The 19,944-nt window shown below is 38.3% G+C and overlaps 1 protein-coding gene across 1 annotated transcript in view; it reads left to right on the forward strand.

Annotated features, from left to right (window-relative positions):
* MROH9 (maestro heat like repeat family member 9) overlaps nt 1-19,944 on the forward strand; it is a 224,997-nt gene that overhangs the window by 144,897 nt on the left and 60,156 nt on the right. The window contains exons 2-5 of the mRNA XM_027868360.1: nt 10,970-11,016; nt 14,057-14,136; nt 16,676-16,811; nt 18,356-18,442. Of these exons, the coding sequence (XP_027724161.1) occupies nt 10,970-11,016; nt 14,057-14,136; nt 16,676-16,811; nt 18,356-18,442 (350 nt within the window). The remainder of the gene's footprint in view (nt 1-10,969; nt 11,017-14,056; nt 14,137-16,675; nt 16,812-18,355; nt 18,443-19,944) is intronic.

The following is a 19,944-nucleotide window of genomic DNA, read 5'->3' on the forward strand; positions in this document are numbered from 1 at the left end:
TCCAGTGATCCAGTGATGTGGATCTCTGCTGTTCCTCACACAAGATACATCACCTCCCAACACTGCACGTTTTCACTGGCTGTCCTCCATACTTGGAATTCTTTCCCTCCTCATCTCCACCTCCTGAATTTCCTGGGTCCCTTTAAGTACCTGCTAAAATCCCACCTTCTACAAAAAAGGCCTTATTTATTCTCCTTACTTTTAGTGGCTTCCATCTGAGATTATCTGGAATTTATCCTATGTCTGTCTTGTTTGTACTTAGTTGATCTCATGTTGCCTTCTGCATTAGACTGTGAGCTCCTTGAGAGCAGTGCCTATCTTTTGCCTTTCTTTTTATCTTAATCACTTTGCACAGTCCCTAATACATAGTAGATACTTAATAAATATTTATGGCTGACTGACTAAAGAAATTAGAGGAGTGTTGTACCATGCATATATCTATAGGTGTGTTACTCCCTTGATCCTTTATAATAAGCAGTCTTAATATCAGTTCCATTTGCTCTGCATCTCAACCCATCCCATTCTATCCCATTCTATTCCATCCCACCCCATCCTAACCTATCCCATCCCACCCTATCCCATCCTCTTCAAAATTTTTCCTCTCTCCTTCCCTTGTACCTTGGCCCCTTGGGAAGTTATAGAAGGTGCTTTCTTCTGGTGACTGAAAGAGAAGTCAGACCATGTCACATAAAGGACTATAATAAAATATTCTGCTGAGTTGCTTGGCCCCAGAAAGTAGAACTAGGAGCAATAGTTGAAAGTTGAGAGAATTAAAGTTTGGCCCAATATGTGGGGGGAAATCCTACTAGAGATGTCCCTAAGTAGAATGTGCTGCCTCTGAAGATAATGGTTTCCCTTCACTGGAGGGATTCAAGTGGAGGTTGGATGGCAATTAGTCGATGATGTTGTAAGTTATGCCAGCCCACATATGGATTGATTTGGTATCTTCTAATATTTCTTCCACCTCTAAAATTCTATGAGTCTAAAATGGAATGAACCCTATACAGACCTCATCCACAGGAAGCTGAGTCATTATATGTCAAGCCAGGGCTCAAGCCCATTTGCAGAAGACCACAGGATCTCTCCTCTCCCAGGCTTTCAGCAACACACCCCTCCTACACACACAAAGCATTGAATAACCAATTCTCCACCAATAAGAAAAGTCTTGTGCTTGAGCCCAGGTTTATATTCACCTGACCCAAGCTCCAGAAATCTCACCATGAGCTTAGATGCAATGCCATAGATTCAGTTCCTGATCTCAGTGACTACACTAAATCCTGATGTTTAAATGTTCTTTGCATATGGAAGTTCCTGTGTGTTCTCAGTAAACTTCTGAAATTAGGTGGAGAATGGGGGTGGGGAGAATAGTAAGGGGAGCAAGGTTGGAAGCTTTTAGAAACAGTGACCAACAATCCTTTGGTATTCCACTGTACCATTCAAAGCTACTGAAAACTTGATGTGGGTCTTTTGGGTTGTACTACAGACTTTTCCACTAGTCAGTTGTTCCATTGTCCCAAGAGGGTCTTAAGTCTCCTTAGAATACTTCCTGATATTTACTTTGACACATAATGTCATGGAATATGTCTATTTATGGACTGTTGGCCCCAAGAGGCATCCCCAACCTCTCCTCCCACAACTCCCACCAACCCCAAGGAAGAGAACATAAAAACAAATGTCTGTTGTTTTAGTGGCTTTATTTTATTAGAAATATTTACTCGACAAGAACCAGGCAGAATTTTCTTTGACTTTAAAAAAAAAGAGCTTGTCTCATTAATAAAAATATTAAGAATAAATTAAAAGCAAATATGATGAAAACACTTTATAAATGTTGGTGATGTTTTCAGAGGCAGAGCTAACACTTGCCTTCTCACTTGACTTTTCACGGTTGATAGGATGGGCAAAGGCCCAGTCTCTTGGTTTCATTGATCTATCGTCTCTAGGACTTGAAAGGCAAAGTTGCATAGTAGATAGGGCATGGGACTTGGAGTCAGAAAGATCTGGTGAGTTCAAATTCTATTATCTCATTCACTTACTAGAGATGTAGCTATGAGCAAGTCCTTTAATCTCTCTCTGCCTGTATTTCCTTACAAAAAAAAATAAAATGAAGGACCTGGACCTTATGGCTTTGTTGATCCCTTCTTTGTCAAAATAAATTATCCGATGACATCAGGTGGGGGGGGGGGGTGTAAAGACAACAGAATCACTCCACTTTAACCCAAACTGTGGATATCCTCAAACCTCTTGCCTTTGAGCCTAACAAAGGAAAGAGAACATGGAAAAAAAAGGTCCTTTGGAATAGTCAATGTCCACTGAAAGTAACTGGGGTGAATTTAAAGTCATCACTCTTATTTACCTCAAATGCAACCTTGAACTCTACTCCTAGAACTCCCTAGTTCTGATAGATGAGCTTTTACCTTATCTTTCTGGGAGCCGGGCCTTCACAGCCCTTCCCAGCCATACCCACACCACATCCCTCTCCCTTCCATCCCCTCTTTCTAGCTCTTTTTTATACATTGTCTTCTCCCATTAGAATGTAAGCTCCTTGAGGGCAAGGACCATCTTGCCTGCATGTATTTGTGTCCCCACCTCTCAGCACCATTTCTGGCACATGGTAAGTACTTATCTTTTGCCTTTCTTTTTATCTTAATCACTTTGCACAGTCCCTAATACACAGTAGATACTTAATAAATATTTATGGCTGACTGACTAAAGAAATTAGAGGAGTGTTGTACCATGCATATATCTATAGGTGTGTTACTCCCTTGATCCTTTATAATAAGCAGTCTTAATATCAGTTCCATTTGCTCTGCATCTCAACCCATCCCATTCTATCCCATTCCATTCCATCCCACCCCATCCTAACCTATCCCATTTGATGCTTAATGAATGCTTTTTTCCCCCTCTATCTATGTTCTAGTTGCTCACTCTCCTTCACCAATTAACAAATTACAAGTCTCCAAACAACCAGTATCCTAGACCGCAAAGTATCCTAGAGAATTCAACAAATGAGTATATTGGAATTGGAGCATTATCAAAGGCAATAATATTGCCCATAATCACCCAGGTATAACAATGACAAAAAAATTGAATAAAAAAATTCTAATGGCTGTTGTCATACTGAATGCTTCTCATCTCTAAACTACATAAAATGAAAAGCTCTCACACTATAGAGACAATAGCAGAAGAAATCAAAACCATGTGGCAACTGGACAAAGAGTATACATTCCCAACATCCTGTCTGCTACTGAAATTGTCCCAAAGATGCTTCCAATGAGCCTGACAAAAATCAAATCCTGACACATATTCAATCGCACAAAAAGCAATAATGTTATCTGCCTGTGCAGCAGTCCAGTGAAAAAAGAATAATAATCTTAGCACATTTTAAAAGTGGAGGTCTAGGGTAGTTTTGATTTGCCCAAGGCCTCACAGGTCATCAGAATCAGATGTAAATTTGAATTTAGTTCCTTTGACTTCTGAGCTAGAGCTCTTTCCTTTCAAACTTGATAACAATAACAGGATAGTGACTTGTCACAGGGTTCTTTTTGTCTGAACTCTATCAAATATAAGATGGGAAGAATGAGATAATAGTCATAACTTACATTTATAACATGATTTGTTCAAAAGAGCTATATGTTTATTCTCATTGGGTGGGACAGGGTTGAACAAAGATTTGTTTGAGTAGTTTTGATCCAGAGCCCACACTTTATGTTTGAACCATAATGGGTTCCGTGCTTGCGTTTCTTGTTCAGTTTTTTAAATATCAGTGTTGATTTTAGTAACCTGTTTGGAAAGTTTATTTCTAGTGACATCTAGTGACTCTGTGTAGCAATGCAAAGAAAGCTGGGGTCTGATTTAAAGTAGGCTTCTCCAGCTCAAAATGTTGTGTGTGCCTTAACAAAAATGAGAGAATTTGATTTTTTTTCCCAAAATGAAATCAGTTTAAGCAAGTGACTTCACATGATTTAGTTTTAGGTTAGCCCTCTTCTACAAAATGGGGAGAATATTCACTCTTCTTGCTTTGCTGATATGTTGTGGTTGTGAAGCACTTTGGGAGAGAAGTGCATCATTTCCTTTCTGTTAAGGCATGAGTATTCAGATAGAACTAAGTGGCTGTCGTTCGGGGGTGGAAAAAGGGGGAGAGGTTTGACCCCTCCTCTGGAGAAGCAGAGAGAACCAATGCAATATAAGGAAGATACTGGGTCACATATTTAGCTTCTACGTAAACTCTGATGTGTTGGATTTGACGAGATGCTCTTGTTTGTTAATTTGTTTGAAAGGAAAACAAAATTAGAATCTGGGATTCTGGGTTAGAATGACCCTTTAAATACTACCTTGCTCTAATGAACCATATATCTTACACAGCTATCCATAAAACCCTTTATTTTTTTTAAACAACTCAGCAAAAAAAAAAATTCTAGTTTATGGTTGGATAACATGTTTCAGACATACATCAAACAGCTCCCCCCCCCCAATTTTTTAAAAACAAAACAAAAGCAAAAAACAAACAAAAGAGCAACTTCATAGACAAAGAAAAAAATAAATGCCTTTTATCTTTGGCCTTTTAACCATCTCATATAAACCAACTATTTATTATAAAACTTAGAACAGGCACACACACAAGTTATTGGAATGCTAGAAATAAGATTTTTTGGTTGTTGTTGTCTTTTTTTGTCATCTATCTATATCTTCCTCTGTCCAAAAACTACAAAGAAAGGACAAAATTTTAAAATGTCCTAAACAACAATAATAATGTTGAAACTCTAAACATAACTTCCTTTACTGAAGATCCACTGAAAGGTCTAAGAACCAGGATCTCCTGCTGCAGGGGCCAACGACAGCTGAGCATCAGGTAGGCTACCCAGGTCATCCATGCACTGATCAGTATGATGGGAGGTCAGTTACAGACCTTTCAGAACGGAATCCTTGGGCCAGGTAGTCGCCATGACAACTGACAACAGCTTTGGGGGTGTTGTTTTGATTGATTCAAGGTTCAGAGAGGTCTGTTGCAAGGAAAAGATACTGACTTGCTCCCAACTCATCATTGCCCTAGAAATGATGGACAACAGTAAGTGACATCTTTCCCACTATGCCATACATTGCTAATCTCTTCTCCCAAATAATGATGGCCTCAGTCTTCTTCAGGGATCTCACTGACTTCTTCACCCCTCTGTCTTTTGTCCTCATGAAAGGAAAGCTTTTGGGAAGGAGTCATACTGTAAGATCGAAGCTTGTAGGACTAGGAGAAATCTGTGGTTTATCTAATTGATTTAACTGAACAATAATCTATTGAGCATTTAGTATATAAAATGCCCTGTAATAAGAGTTGTAGATATGTTGACAACAATAAGAAATAGTACCTGCCTTTCATTTATAGATGAGGAAACTGAAGTCTAAAGAAAGTGACTTCTCCAAGATCACCCAGGATGAATGCAAGGTGGTAATGAACACACTACCATCTGATGCTAAATCCATTGTACCACAGGAAATGAAAACACAGCAATCTGCCTCACAGTGGACCCAGAACAATTGTTGGACTTAAAAACCAGCAGGACCCTTGTCTAAACTGTAGAAAAGTTTAAATTGGTCTTTGGAACCCTCACAGTTCTGTTCCCGTTTACTGTTACCCTTCTTGTTCTCCTGCACCCGGTGTGTCCAGTGCCTTCACGCTAACCTTCAGCTGCCCAACATATTCCATTGTGGTAAATCACCCAAATCTGTGGTAGTAACATCTTGAGCCTACTATAATCTATTACCCCATCCTTTTCTCCTAGCAGGTCTCAGGACTTGGCTCCTTGGTACCCCCATCTGGCTTCTTTCTACCTTCTCCTCTTAACCGTAGGCTCCCACTTCACTCTAAGAAGAGAAGGCACATCTTATTTCCTTTTCCCTTAAAATATCACAATCCTAGGTATCTTACTACTAACCATTAGAGAAAAACATAAAGGTTAAGAATGGGACAAAAAGAAAAGCTGGAGAAATATTTACGTTTCACATTATTCTTATATTGTATAAGTAGAAAACCAAGCCTTGCTTTGCTGTTTACTCCTTCACCTATCTGAATCCTTTAAAGTCTTCCTTCATTCTATTCTCCCTCATTTTTCTACTCCCAATTCATCAGCTGAGGTGATCTCTTAATCCTAAAATTTCTATAGCATTTTTTCTAGGTCCTCTCCTTTCTATCTATAACATTTCTCCTTTCATCACAATTATCTATGTACAAGTTCTTCACCTGTCCTTACTTTGCTTATTAGAGTGCAAATTCCTTAAAGGCACATATTGCTTTGTATCTATATTTATATCCCTGGTGCCTAGTTCAGAGAGTTGTCCATAGTAGGCATTAAACATTCTTGCTAAATTCTCCACCTTATCCTGCCCTTTCATGCCTGGGCTGAGTAGTAGGTCAGATTCTTAAGTTTCTAGCTAATGTAAATTCACTTTGACAATGCTGGAGGATTATGACTCCCATGTGTTGGGAGAGAAAGTTTGTATGTTTGTGATTGTACTTTTTGAAGTAAATATTTCTATAAAATTTAAAAAAAAGACAACGCTCTTGGGTTTCTTAGATTCCTTCAATTCTTAACTTTGTATATGGGAGTCCTGATCCGGTAGCAAGTACCTCTCCTTCCCTCTTTTATTCTTCCCTCCCCACCAGTTGAGTTCTTCTCTTGGGTTTTGAGTTGAAATATAGAACATTAATAGCCAGAATGAGGCTAAACAAATCCAAAGTTTAAGGTGAAACTTCTGGGAAGGGCTAAGAATCATAGTGTAGGTATTTGTAAAGAATGTAGGTATTTATTTCTTTAAAAATAAAAATGTATACACATAGGTACATCTATCTGAATCCCTTAAAGTCTTCCTTCATTCTATTCTCCCTCATTTCTTTACCCCCAATTCATCAGCTGAGGTGATCTCTTAATCCTAAAATTCCAAAGAATTGTCTGACCTGCTGTCTAAAGTTGTTATCTTAATACTTTTTTATAGTGTAGCATATCTCAGCCATGCATGCTCCCCCCCACAGCAAATGGGTGTTTGATATAGGATAAAAATAACAAACCAATGGGTCCTGAAGACAGTCACTAATTCCCACAAAAAGATGTGCAGAAAGTAGAAAAAATACCATGCAATTGTCAAAGGCCACATTCCTTCACATAAGATTATATAGTAGAGGGGATTAAGAGACATATAGACCAAGAGAAATGCAGAAATTCAGGAATGGGATGGGGGAAGGAAAGCACCTACAGGCACACAGCAGGAATGAGTTATCATCAGCTCCTACTTCCACTCAGAAAGTCTACAAGAATCAACAGCCCTTCCGTTGATAATCTGACCTGGTGGCTTGAGTTATTTTTGAGAGATGATAGCGGGAGGCACAACAGGAAATCTTGGGTGAACTAATTATGTTTCTGCCCACAGTGATAAGAGTCCTTAGAGTCTATCCACTTGGGTTTGGGGTGGCGTCTGAGAAGCAGCCTCTAATCTCTGTAATTCTAGGAAGACTAGGAGTTCCTGGTTGGAGATAGTTCATTAGCAGATCAGGGAGTGGGGGGAGGGATCAGGGAGCCAGGTATCTGGTCTCTCTCAGATTAGAAGGAGTTGCTATAATTGATGACTGACAGCTCTTGTCTGAGAGTGTAGTTCTGAAGGATTCCCTATTTCTAATCCACCAGGATATTTGGAGGAAAGTAAGTGACTTTGTGAAAAAAAAAAGAAAAAAGAAAAAGTGGAAAAGGCATACTCATATTTCACCTTAATAAAACACAATTAAATTTGTAGATTTTTACATGGACCATGTGGCAATGAGAAGCTAACTAGCATCATCTATTTCTCATCAGTGCCACATGGTGTCACCTTTCCCAAATGACAGGTTCTTTTTTTTTAATTGAATCACTACATTTTGAATGATGAACTAAAAAAAAAATACTATTAATACCTAGCATTTATATAGCCCTTTAAGGTTTACAAAGTGTGTTGCAATAATCACATTTGATCCTCACAGCAACTTTGGGAAGTAGTTGCTATTATTACCTACATTTTACAGGCGAAAAATCTGAGGCAGACAGAGGTTAAATGTTTTGCACAGGCTGGATTTGAACTCAGGTCTTCCTAACTCTAGATCAAGGATGCTATCCACTGTGCCACCTGCTTTCGCTAGATACTACTAATGACAGTAGTGGACATTAATTTAATGCTTTAACATTTACAAAGTGCTTTTCTCAGAGTGACCCTGTGAAGGTAGGTGAATAAGAAGCAACTACTAATTTCACACATTTAATCAGTTCGGAATATATAACCCTTAAATATCCATTGTTATAACTATATATTTTGAGAAGCAGTGTAGCATAGTGTATACAAAACTGGCCTGACTTTAATTCCTTCCTGCCTCTGACCCATGACCCATATTGGCTAGATGAATTTGAATACTTAACCTCTTGATGCCCAGAATACTTTCTAAAGACTATAACTTACACAGAATTATGTAATTTTATCTATACTGGTAGAGGAAGTTTCTACTGATGAAATCACAAGTCTAATCAAACAAGAAAAAAGACTCTTAAGTTGACAGTATAAAAGGCTGAACTCAAAACCATTGAACTTGAAATTAGGATACAGTACCATCAAGAGGAGGGCAGTCAGGTGGGCTGTAGTGGATAGAGCATTGGTCCTGGAGTCAGAAAGACTCATCTTGAGTTCAAATCTCCCCTCAGACCACTTACTAGCTGCATAACCCTAAGCAACTCACTTTTAACCTTCTTTGCCTCAGTTTCCTCATTTGTAAGATAAGCTGGAGAAAGGAATGGCAAACCACTCCAGTATTTTTGCCAAGAAAACCCCAAATGGGGTCACAAAGAGTTGGACACAATTGAAACAAATGAACAAAAACCACCAAGAGGGAATCATCTCTCAGTTATGATCAAAGGACTAGGTTTTTCTATAAACATGGTTCACTCGAGATTGAAATACGTCTTTTTTTCCCTATAGAAAATGGATACTTTAAACATACTATTAATAGACAGTTTGTTACCTTAAAAATATGCCTGAACTTTATAAAGCATTGCCAAACACAAAATTTTAAAATAACATCAAATCTTTAAAAACAAAAGGTATAATCCCATACCTTTATGATAGCTACTTATTATCACATTTCAATCTAGTTGAATTCAGAGGCCTTTATAGAACATCCCTTTGTGTTTCACTCAGTTTATCTTTTTAATGCTCATAGGCGGTAAAGATAAAGGTGGATAAAGCAATGAGCTGAGAACCAGGAAGACCTGAGCTCAAATCCAGCCTCAGACACTTACTAGCTTTGTGACCCTGGGAAAGTCACTTAACCTCTGTTTGCCTCAGTTTCCTCAAATGTAAAATAGGGGTTTTGTTTCTCAGGGTTGTTGTGAGGATTAAATGAGATATTTGTAAAGTGCTTAGCACAGTGCCTGGCACAGTAGATACTTAATAAATGCTTACTTCCTGCCTTCTTTTTCTTAACTTTGAAAGTTCTTCCTGGGCATGAATTCATAGTTCTGGAGCTTTGAGGTTTCAAATAAGCTTATGATGAAATAATGGCCTTCAAGATGGATTTCTTCATCTGACAGTGACTTCCTTCTCTTAGTTAACTAATTAGTAAGCATTTATTAAGTATCTTCTATGGCTCAGGCACTATTCTAGATGCTAGGGACACAAAAGAAAACCATGAAACAGTAGCTGTCTCCAATGTATGAACATATACACATACATACATAAATACATAATAAAAATATACATATATATGTATATATCAATTACATATGTGTCAATTGGATCCAAGGTGATTTCAATGGGCCACTCAGAGTTAGGGGAATCAGAGAGGGCCTTTTGCAAAGGAGACATTTGAATTGAATCTCAAATATGGTTAGACAATCAGGAAGTAGAAGTGATGAGAGACCTCATGCCAGACATAAGAATCAGCCAGTACAAAGTCTTGGAGATGGGAAATGAAGTGCCCTTCCTGCATGAAGAAGAGTAAGAAAGCCAGTTAGACTAATCAGTAAAGGGTGTGAGAAAAGGAATATTGCATAATAGGGCCCAAAGGGTAGGTTGAGTCCAGATTGTGAAGGGCTTTACATGTCAAGAAGAGTTCATGTTAGATTCTAGAAGTAGTAGGAGGGAAACTAGAATTTATCGAGAAGGGAAGGATAAATTGTATTTTAGGAAAATAACGTTGGCAATTTTATGGATGATGGAGTGGAGTTGGGAGAGACTTGAGGCAAGGAGAGCAACTAAAAGATGATTTCAATAGCTGAGGTGAGAAATGATAATGGCCTGAACTAGGATGGTGACCATGTGAATGGAGAGAAAGGGAAGGATACAAGGGATTGTGGAGGTAGAAATGTCAAGACCTGGCAAATATGGGAGTTGAATGAGGAGTACACTATAATAGTGTCTACCTTTGACTGCTCATAGCTAATTAAAGAAAAGACTTATTTATTATTCTACCTTCCCTAGTTTTCTCTTGCTTCTTTTCCAAAATTTGTCAAAAGCCAAAAGAGATCATAATCACATTGGAGTATCTTGACAGTGCAAAGAGTGTAAAAACCTAAACTGTTTCCCTCATCCCCACCCCAGTCAAAAAGGAGGGGTTTTCTATTCTTTAAGAAGAGGAAAAACCCACCCTGTTCCTAATTAGCATTCTAGAGCTAACCATATTAGATGATACTTATATTATAATACAAACCTTTAAGACAGAAATAATTTATCCAAATCTCCCAAGAAAAGCCTCTATATTCAGAAAATTGACTCAAATACAAACTACTTTCTGTTAGACTTTATCTCTTTCCACTAAACATTACTTTGGGGGGAAAAAGTCATCACTAATACAGAGAACTTAACAGAGCTTTTAAAATGAGATTTACTCTAACTTTGTGAAAAGCTTTTATTATTCTCAAAGATACAGATTCTTCCCACTTTAACTCAGTTTTCTCTCTTTCCTCCTTAGATAGCAATCTCCAGTCCTTGCAGGCCAGTGTGAAATGGCGTCACGTGGTGAGTAAAATTTTGTGGAATAGTACATTGTCAGGAATTGTTTGGAAAACATATGGTAGAATAGAATTTGCTCTTGTCTTAGAACATGGTTCCCATAATCAGTGTTTAATGTCTTCTTCATGTACATTGATAGATGGAGATGGAGATGTAGACATAGACATAAACTGAGACAGAGGGAGATGATAGAAATAGAAATACATGAGAAAAACAAAGACCCTTTGGTTATATGGCCTCCAAGTCTTTTCTTTCTCCAATGCAATTACTAAGCCTCCTCTTCCATCCTTGACAATGAGCTTGACCACTACTAGCCCACATTCACCCAAAAAAGTGAGAAGGGTAAGGAGAACTAGAGGAAGTAGGAGAAGGTTTAGGTAAGAAATACCCAACCCAGACTGTAATCTGCAAGTTTTGGGATGGCATTCTACCTCACCCTTCCCTCTTAGAGCCCTTGGCTCCTTGGCTATAACAGAAGGCATAGGAAGTGATTTCTGCCAGCCCATCTTTACACATGACTTTTTGTTTGCATTGTAAGGAGTTATTAAGTGATATAAAGAGTAACAAATTGGGAATCAAATGACCTGAGTTCAAATTATGGCTCTGCTTCTTTCTGTATGTTTGATCTGGATCAGTTAATTTAATATTTCCTAGCTTTAGGTTTCTCATCCATAAAATAGACAAAATTATTTCTAAGGCTCATTTTAGCTTTAAAACTCTTAATATTTGTGTGATCCTGGACAATCCACTTAACCTTGTTCAGCCTCAGTTTCCTTTTTATGAAACAGGGATAACAATAACATACCTACTTCACAGGCTCCTTGTGAGAATCAAACAAGACAATATATGTAAGGTATTTTATAAGCCTTGAAGTGAAAATAAAAAGGGTAGTCATAAAAATGTTGACAAGGATGATGATGATGATGATGACAACAATGATGATGATATGGGATCTTTTAAATGTTTCCTGAAGACAGTGGTTCTCAGCAAGGAAATTATCTTGCAACTTAATTTAGAGAGGCTCTCCACCATGGATGCTCCACACTTGGAGGGTAGGTTGGCATGAATTATATATTGCTATTAGTTCTACCTCCATAATTAGTTATGTAGGATGGCTGATTTGGATGGATAGATGGATCCATCTTTAATCCATCCTCCACACAGCCTCTAAAAGGCTTTCTGAAGCATATTTGACCAGGTCACTCCATTCTCTGACTTAAGAATCTTCAAAAACTTGACATTTAAAGCCGTTCACACTTGGGCTACAGCCAATCTTTCTACACCCATTTTATATTATTGTCATACACTCTACATTCCAATCGAATGGCTTACTAGTGGTTCATCAAATTTAGCATACTATATCCCACCTCCTAGTACTAAACCTTTGCGCAGGCCATCCTGGAAGCCTAGAATGTGCTCCTTCCTCATTCCACCCCTGAGAATCCCTAGTCTTTTCAAGGTTCAGTACTGTAACTGTACAGGGAAGACTTTTCTGATGCCCACTAGTGGTTAGTATTCTCTCCTCAAATTATAATGCATTTCTTTACAGTATCTTTCTGTCTGTAGCATCCTCAGAAGAATGTTAATGCCTTGAAAGTAAGGAATTTTTTGTATATATATTTTAAACACAGTGCTTCCCTATCTACTTGCTCATTTCCTGATGCCTTTAAACATACCTAGGTTTCCTCTAGCCTTAAATAACCCCTCCAGACTCTACTAGCCCTCAAGTTTTGGGGTCTCTCTCTCTCTCTATGTGTGTGTATATATATATATATATGTATATGTGTGTATATATATATATGTATATGTATGTTCTTCTTCCTCCCTACACCCCATAGAACATAAGTTTCTTGAGGGTTGGGGCTGTCTCATTTTTGATTTTGTGTCTCCAGATCTTCATATAATGTCTGGCATGGTAGGTGTTTAATAAACATTTGTGAACTAATTGTATACAGTAGTTTCGTAATGAATGTTCATTGTATCAGAGTGAATTGAAAGCAACAGATTTTGTTGCCTAGAAAACATTGCACCCTCCCATCCTTCTTGATCCAAAAACCGTACAATTTAGCACTTGATATTTGCTGAATAGTATTGTTCTCTATTTCATGTGTGCAGATCCTGCCTCCTCAACAAGATTTTAAATTCCTTGAGGGAGAGATGACATCTCATACTTCATTTTTGGGTCCTCTGGCACCTAGGATCCCAGTGGCTTTAAAAATACTTATTAATTATGCCACCCTATTAGCTGGAAAATTTTTGACAACCTGGCTGGAATTTTACTTGCTTTACATTCAAGTTTCCTTTCATACCGAATAGAGTTCTCTTCCAGGAGTCAGGAAAACTTGGGTTCAAAATCCAGCTGTAGATCATTCATTGCTATGTGATCCTGATCCTGGGTTTTCTCATCTGTAAAATGGGGGGGGGGATTATAACTTAAATCCACATTGTACTTTAAAGTTTGCATCTTATTTCAGCCTCCTAACAATCCTGTAATATTGGACTATATTATAATTACTTTACAATTATTATTATACCAATTTTACTGAGACTGCCACAGGTAAAGCAACTTGTCGAGTCACACAAGTATTCAGCATCAGAGGCAAAGCTTGAACTCAGTCTTTGATGACTCTAAGTCCTGTACTACCCAGTATACCACACTGGACTAGCTATTCAACAGTGTACTGCCTGTCTCCTAAGGTTGGTTCTGAAGAAAATGTCTTGCAAACCTTAAAATGGTATACAGGCATCAATTATTTTAACAACAAAAATAATAATAACTGAGATTTTATATAACTACAAAGTGTTTTATACCTATTAACTCATATGGGGCTTCACAATAACTCTACGACATCCACACCACAAATATTATTATGATTCCCATTTTACAGATCAACAAACTATGTCTCAGAGAGGTTAGATGACTTGTCTCTAGTCAACCTACAGGTAAGGATGATCTCTCAACAGTCTCTAAGAAAGGAAAAATAGCTGTTCTTTGTATGATAACCAATGCAGTTATTTTAATTTGACTTTTTTCTGCAACTTGCAGGAAAATGTGAATAAAGACATGTGGGATACTTTCTGTAAACTGCTGAGTCATCAGACTATGATCTTAGCAATAAATTCCAGGTATGTGATGACTTTTCATTTCATATCAGGCATAAAAACAACTTTTCTTTCCTGGACTCTCACACATGCTGATGGCTCATTTGCTATGTCTAGCTCCAGTGATTGAAAGAAAGGAGAGACAGATAGAAGAAGACAGGTCAGGGGTGTGCTGATAAATCTTTGACAATCAACTCCTCAAGAAAATGTATATACAACATACTTTTAAGTTTGAGCTGTATCTCTAATGTTTTCTCATCACTTTCTTAAGTCTAGACAATCAACAAAACAATAAATCAAGCCCTAATTTGTAATTTGCCCATTTCCAAGGTATAAATGTCCACACTGGAAATTTAACAATTGCCTGATTTGAGCTGGTTCCAGAATATCCTTGATACTGATCCTCAAATTTAATAGCAGTAAGCATAATGTCCTATACTTGAGTTAAAGAAAAATTAATCACACATGCACAAGTGTGCATCTCTTTATATGTGTTGGTGGTGATGAGATGATTATGATTGAATGTATTAAAAAAAACCCAAAATTTTAGGGTCTTTTGTTACCTAAAAACCACAGTATGAGTCAACCATATGACATGGCAACCAAAATAAATGATGTGAAATTAGTTTGCATTATCGAAAGTATAGGGGTCTGACATAGCTGCACTATAATCTTCCATGATCCTACCATATTTGGAATATTGTGTTTAGTTGTTGGCACTGCACTGAAAATTGAAAAACTAGAGCAATTTCAGAGAAGGGGAACCATCATGGTAAGAAGATTCAGAACTATCTGGAAAAAATTAATTTTTAAAAAATCATTTCCACATTATTCCAATCTGAATTCTTTTAGGTCTAGCCTAGTTTTTCCCCCCTGGGTCTTGAACTTATGGATCCATACTGGTTTATTTGAATCTCTTAGTGCATGAATGGCCAAACAGCAACATTAGAGCCAAATGAGATTTTTATGAGATATATGTGAAGATCTTGAAGTAAGTACAAAGGAGGAAATGCCATCACAAATTATATTAAGTTAATGATTAAAAATGAAAAATCCTATTTTTGTCTTTTTTTGGTGGGGGAACAATTAGGGTTAAATTACTTACCCAGGGTCACATAGCTAGTAAGTGTCTGAGGCTGGATTTTTAACTCAGGTCCTCCTGACTCCAGGGCAGGTGCTCTATCCGCTGCATCACCTAACTGCACCCCCCTCCCATCCTATTTTTATAAGAAAATAAGATTTCAAGTGCAAATGAATAATACAAACATTGTCAGTTGTATTCAATAAAATCACTATGTTAGGCAGACCAGTTTCAAAAACAAAAGATTATTTATCTTATTTGCTTGTTGGAGATGAATGAATTTTGTCTCCTTTTCTTGGTCTGGTTGCTTCTGGTTTTATAGTATTTTAGTTAGGAAAAAAAATTCTATTCTGAGCTGCGAACGCTTTTCAAGGCACTGTGTGCAGGTAGGCAGGTTGTCCTCACCTGAGGGACAAAGACTATGAGCCCATCCCTGATACCAAAGGCTTTCTGATGTGACTGCAACAAATGGGAAGAATTGGAAAAAAAAACTCAAAGTTTGCAGAGAATGTGTGGATCAAAAGTGGAAGAAGCAAAGAAACTGTGGAAAACCAAAGGCCTTTAAAAGAACTGATCCAAAGGGCAGACATCCAGGCATGAGGTGGCTTACTGGGCAAAACTCTCTTCTTCCCTGGCCAAGTTTTCCCCCTACTTCTTTCTACTATTTCTGAAAGTCTCCTATTCAGGATTCATTTGTGGGAACAAGCACTTGCTTATTATAATATTATACAATATGATATGATATGATGTGACATAAATAATGTAATAATATAATAATAAAAGCCTCTAGGAAAGTGAGGTAATCTCAATCATTCACATATTTATGTGAAATAGTTTCATCAGATTACTCTAATTCTATTACTTAACAGAGACCAGTTGCATTGCTCAAGTACGTTGAAAGCAACTTGGTTTCAATTGTTTGTTGTAGAGATTTTTTTGGTTTTGTTTTGGTTTTTTGAAACTAGGTCTTCCTATCTTACTCAGACTAAAGGAGAAGCAATCACTCATAGGCCTGCTCAAAATTCTGGTTGGCATGCGTGCCTTAGCCTGCTCTGGACTGACCTGGGCTGGTTGACCCATCCTTGGGCAGCCTGGTGGCCCTCTGCTCCCTAGGGTTCACCACAATAGCACAAGACTTAGCGTAGACACCTGATAGGCTTTACTGTAGCTCAGAACACCTGAGTTCAAGCAATCCACCAGCTTCGTCCTGTCCTGGGAGTCCAGCATTTATAGAATATTTCTAAGATGGATGCCCTATATTAAATCAATAACTTTTGCATTACACATAGTAGGCACTTAAAAAAAGTTGAGTGGATATTGGCAAATGATCTTATTGAACAGGAGTAGATTACTCCTTTCTTTGTCATTCAAGGCAGCTTATACTTCAGGTCACAACCCTACCCCATAAATGAGTTTGTCCTGATTCCCAGTTGACCATACTAACAGATTAAAAGTGACCAAATGCTCTGTTTCTCCTCCTAGCTATGTGGATCCCTTAGAGCAATTTGATACTCAACTGAAGAAAACAGAGGAATGCTTTAAAAATGTGTTCTCCATGCCTGATATAGAAATACTAAAAAAAAGGCAAATGAGTCGAGATGACCTAGAAGACATTGAGGTAGCATTTTATGCTATTCATTTACTCTGCATTTACTATGGGTGGAAAGAGAAGTGGATGAGGGGGAAAGAGACATGTGTTCTACTACCATCTCGGCCACAAACTAAGTGACCATTGGCAAGTCATTTAATCCTCTGGGCCTAGTATTCCTTAATTGTAAAAGATGGGGTTTGGGGGAGAGGGAGGCTACATCCAGATAATCCCTTCTAATGCCAAAGCCCTAGAAACCACAGAGGACCTTCATTCCTTTCACCAGATGTAGTTCCATTTCTCTTTTCCAGAATCATTCTCTTGGTGGCCATCTTTCTTCTTGGACTGAGAGGACATCTGTCTTCTATTCTCCAATGTGGCTTAGACAAGGATTGATAGTCACCAAGTATACTGCCCTGAGGCCTCCTCAGTAAGAGAGGGAGATGGGTCTATTACATGGCAAGGGCACAGGGCAAAGGGTGCTGGATTTTGAGAATGATGTGGCTTCAAATTATATTATTGTTGTTGTTTAGTCATTTTTCCGTCATGTCCAAATCTTTGTGACCCCATTTGGAGTTTTCTTAGCAGATACTGGAGTGGTTTACCGTTTCCTTTTCCAGCTCATTTCACAGATAAGGAAACTGAGGCAAAGCAGGGTTAAGTGACTTACCCAGGGCCACACAGTAAGATGAGTCTTCCTGATTCTAGGCCTAGCACTCTGTCTACTGTGTCATCTAGCTGCCCCAAATTATATATCACATATCAAATAATAACCATATATCAAGGGAGTGAGGTAGTGCACAGGGCCTGGGATCAGGAAGAAATAAGTTCAAATCTGACCTCAGTCATTTACTAGACATATGACCCTGGATAAATCACTTATTCTCTGTCTCAGTTTCGTCATGTGTAAAATGAGGATAACATCACCTCATATGCAGGGGTATTGTGAGAATCAAACAAGATAATGTTTGCCAAAAGCATTTAGCGCAGTTCCTGGCATACAGTAGGCACTATATAAATGCTTATTTCCATTCCAAAATCCTGGCTCTTATTATCATTTTCATATTATCATTATCATATATCTCTGGGCCTCAATTTCCTCACCTATAAAATGAAAGGATTGGACTACATGATTTCTAAAGCCCCCCCCCCAACTCTAAATGTATTTTCCAATGAGTTTACAATCCCCACTAAGTGACTGGAGGGGAGAGGTACAATGGAAAGGGGACTACATGGATGGAGGAGAGCTTGGTGGTAAAGTGGAGGAGCAGGGATAAGCTAATTAATGAAAAATGCTTAAGATGATTGGAGTGGGAGCAAAAAGAGGTGGCCCGGGTGAGAAAAGAGAGTTCTCTGGTCCTTCTGTCTCTTCAGTATCAGTATCCAGCGTCTGGCTTATGTCTTAGGCTCACCTATTACAGGAAAGGTGGTACTGGCATCAGCATCTCCTCTACTTGAAGACAATGCTATCCCTGAATCCCAACTCCTTTCCGGATTGTGATGAATACAAACTCATTCATGGTGGGATTTTGCCCAAGGCCAGCTCATAATTCCAGTTTCCTTTTCTCTCACAGCAACTGTACCAAACTATTTTAACCACCTTTGAGGACACGCTTCTGATCTTGGTGTCAAAAGACCTCTACAAGCTACAGATCTTAAGGGTAAAGTAGGCAACCCTAGGAAGGCAACCCCTAGCTCTTGAACCGAAATTAGAAGTTTATATTCCTGTCATGTGTCCAGGAATCCAGACATATTTCTGTTGTTGTCCTCTGTCTCCCTTTCCCTCTTAATTTTCTGGTGGTGACTCTCATCATCTCTAGAATTGGGTAGCCAAAAAAAAAAAAGGGTTTAGTCTTTTCTATGGAAATGGAAAACAAGCCCTGGTTTCATGTCCCACCTCTGACAAATCCTAGGTGATGCTAGGCTACTTACTAAGCCTCTCAGGGCTTTTGGTGACTAAGAGTCATTTGCAGAGACGGAATTGGGAGAGGTGTTTCCTCACTTGGGAATTCCCCATACAAGAAAACCATCAATCCAGTACCTATCCCTATAGAAAGATGAATAGAAATAGTAGAAAACAAAACTTAATGTCTCTGATCCTTCAAGTAGAATAACAGTTCTGTTAGTGGTTACCGATACTAGAACTAATATATTCTCTTTTAATATGTGTATATAAGTTGCTTTGAGGAGTTAAGACTAAGGACATTCCACCATGTAATCTGCAGTACCTTCAGATTCCTATAATAAAGAACCCCCTTATAATGGCACTCCAATTATATAATCATATAAATGTAAGTCTCTTGAGGGTAGGGAATGCTGTTTTTCATCTCTGTATATATGGTGCCTAGCACAGTGCTTTACATACAATAAGTGTTTAATAAATGTCAATTGAATTGAATAGACTTGAATAATAACTCATTTCTTATCAAGCATTTTGTGTTTTACAGAAGGCTTTCATCATTTTAGGACAAACCTATGAGAGAGGCAGGCTAAGTATTAATAGCTCCGTTTCATAGGTGAAGAAATTGAAATTTGGAAAGAGGCTAAGGGGCTTGCTCAAAATCACACAGCTCATCAGTGTCTGAGCTAGGACTCAAATCCAGGTGTTTAGCATATATACACACATATACATACACATATGTGTATATATACATATATACACACATATATACACACATGTGTATATATAGTCTTGCTCTCCAGCATACACAGAGCTACTGAAGCCAAAGAGTGGCCCCATATCATGGCTGACAATCCATACATCTATTTATATTTGACAATGTCACCTTTGGTAAATACCCCAGAGTCTGCCCCACCCCCTTTATCCATGTCATATCCAGATACAGAATCTTGGGTGGAAGACCGCTGGTTCTGATCCAGTAAGGTAATTCTAATAGTGGTGACAATCAGGGTGTTGCCTTGTGTGGCAGTGCTCATAGAAGATACCCTGATGTCCACCAAGAAGATCTATGAAAATTGAGGAACTCTGGTCTAGTTGTAGGGACTAAAATCACAAATGTTTGCTAAACATGCAGTCAAGGTAGAGAGACATTCCTTTGCAGACCGGGATAAAGTAAAGCAAGATAAGGGATGATTTTCATGAAGACTCTTGGGACTCAGGCAGAACTGAAGCCATGGTCATGAGAAGGGGTAGCTTCGTCGT

Source organism: Vombatus ursinus, unplaced genomic scaffold (genome assembly GCF_900497805.2).
Source record: "Vombatus ursinus unplaced genomic scaffold, bare-nosed wombat genome assembly UNPS02014789.1, whole genome shotgun sequence".
Taxonomy (NCBI): Eukaryota; Metazoa; Chordata; class Mammalia; order Diprotodontia; family Vombatidae; genus Vombatus; species Vombatus ursinus.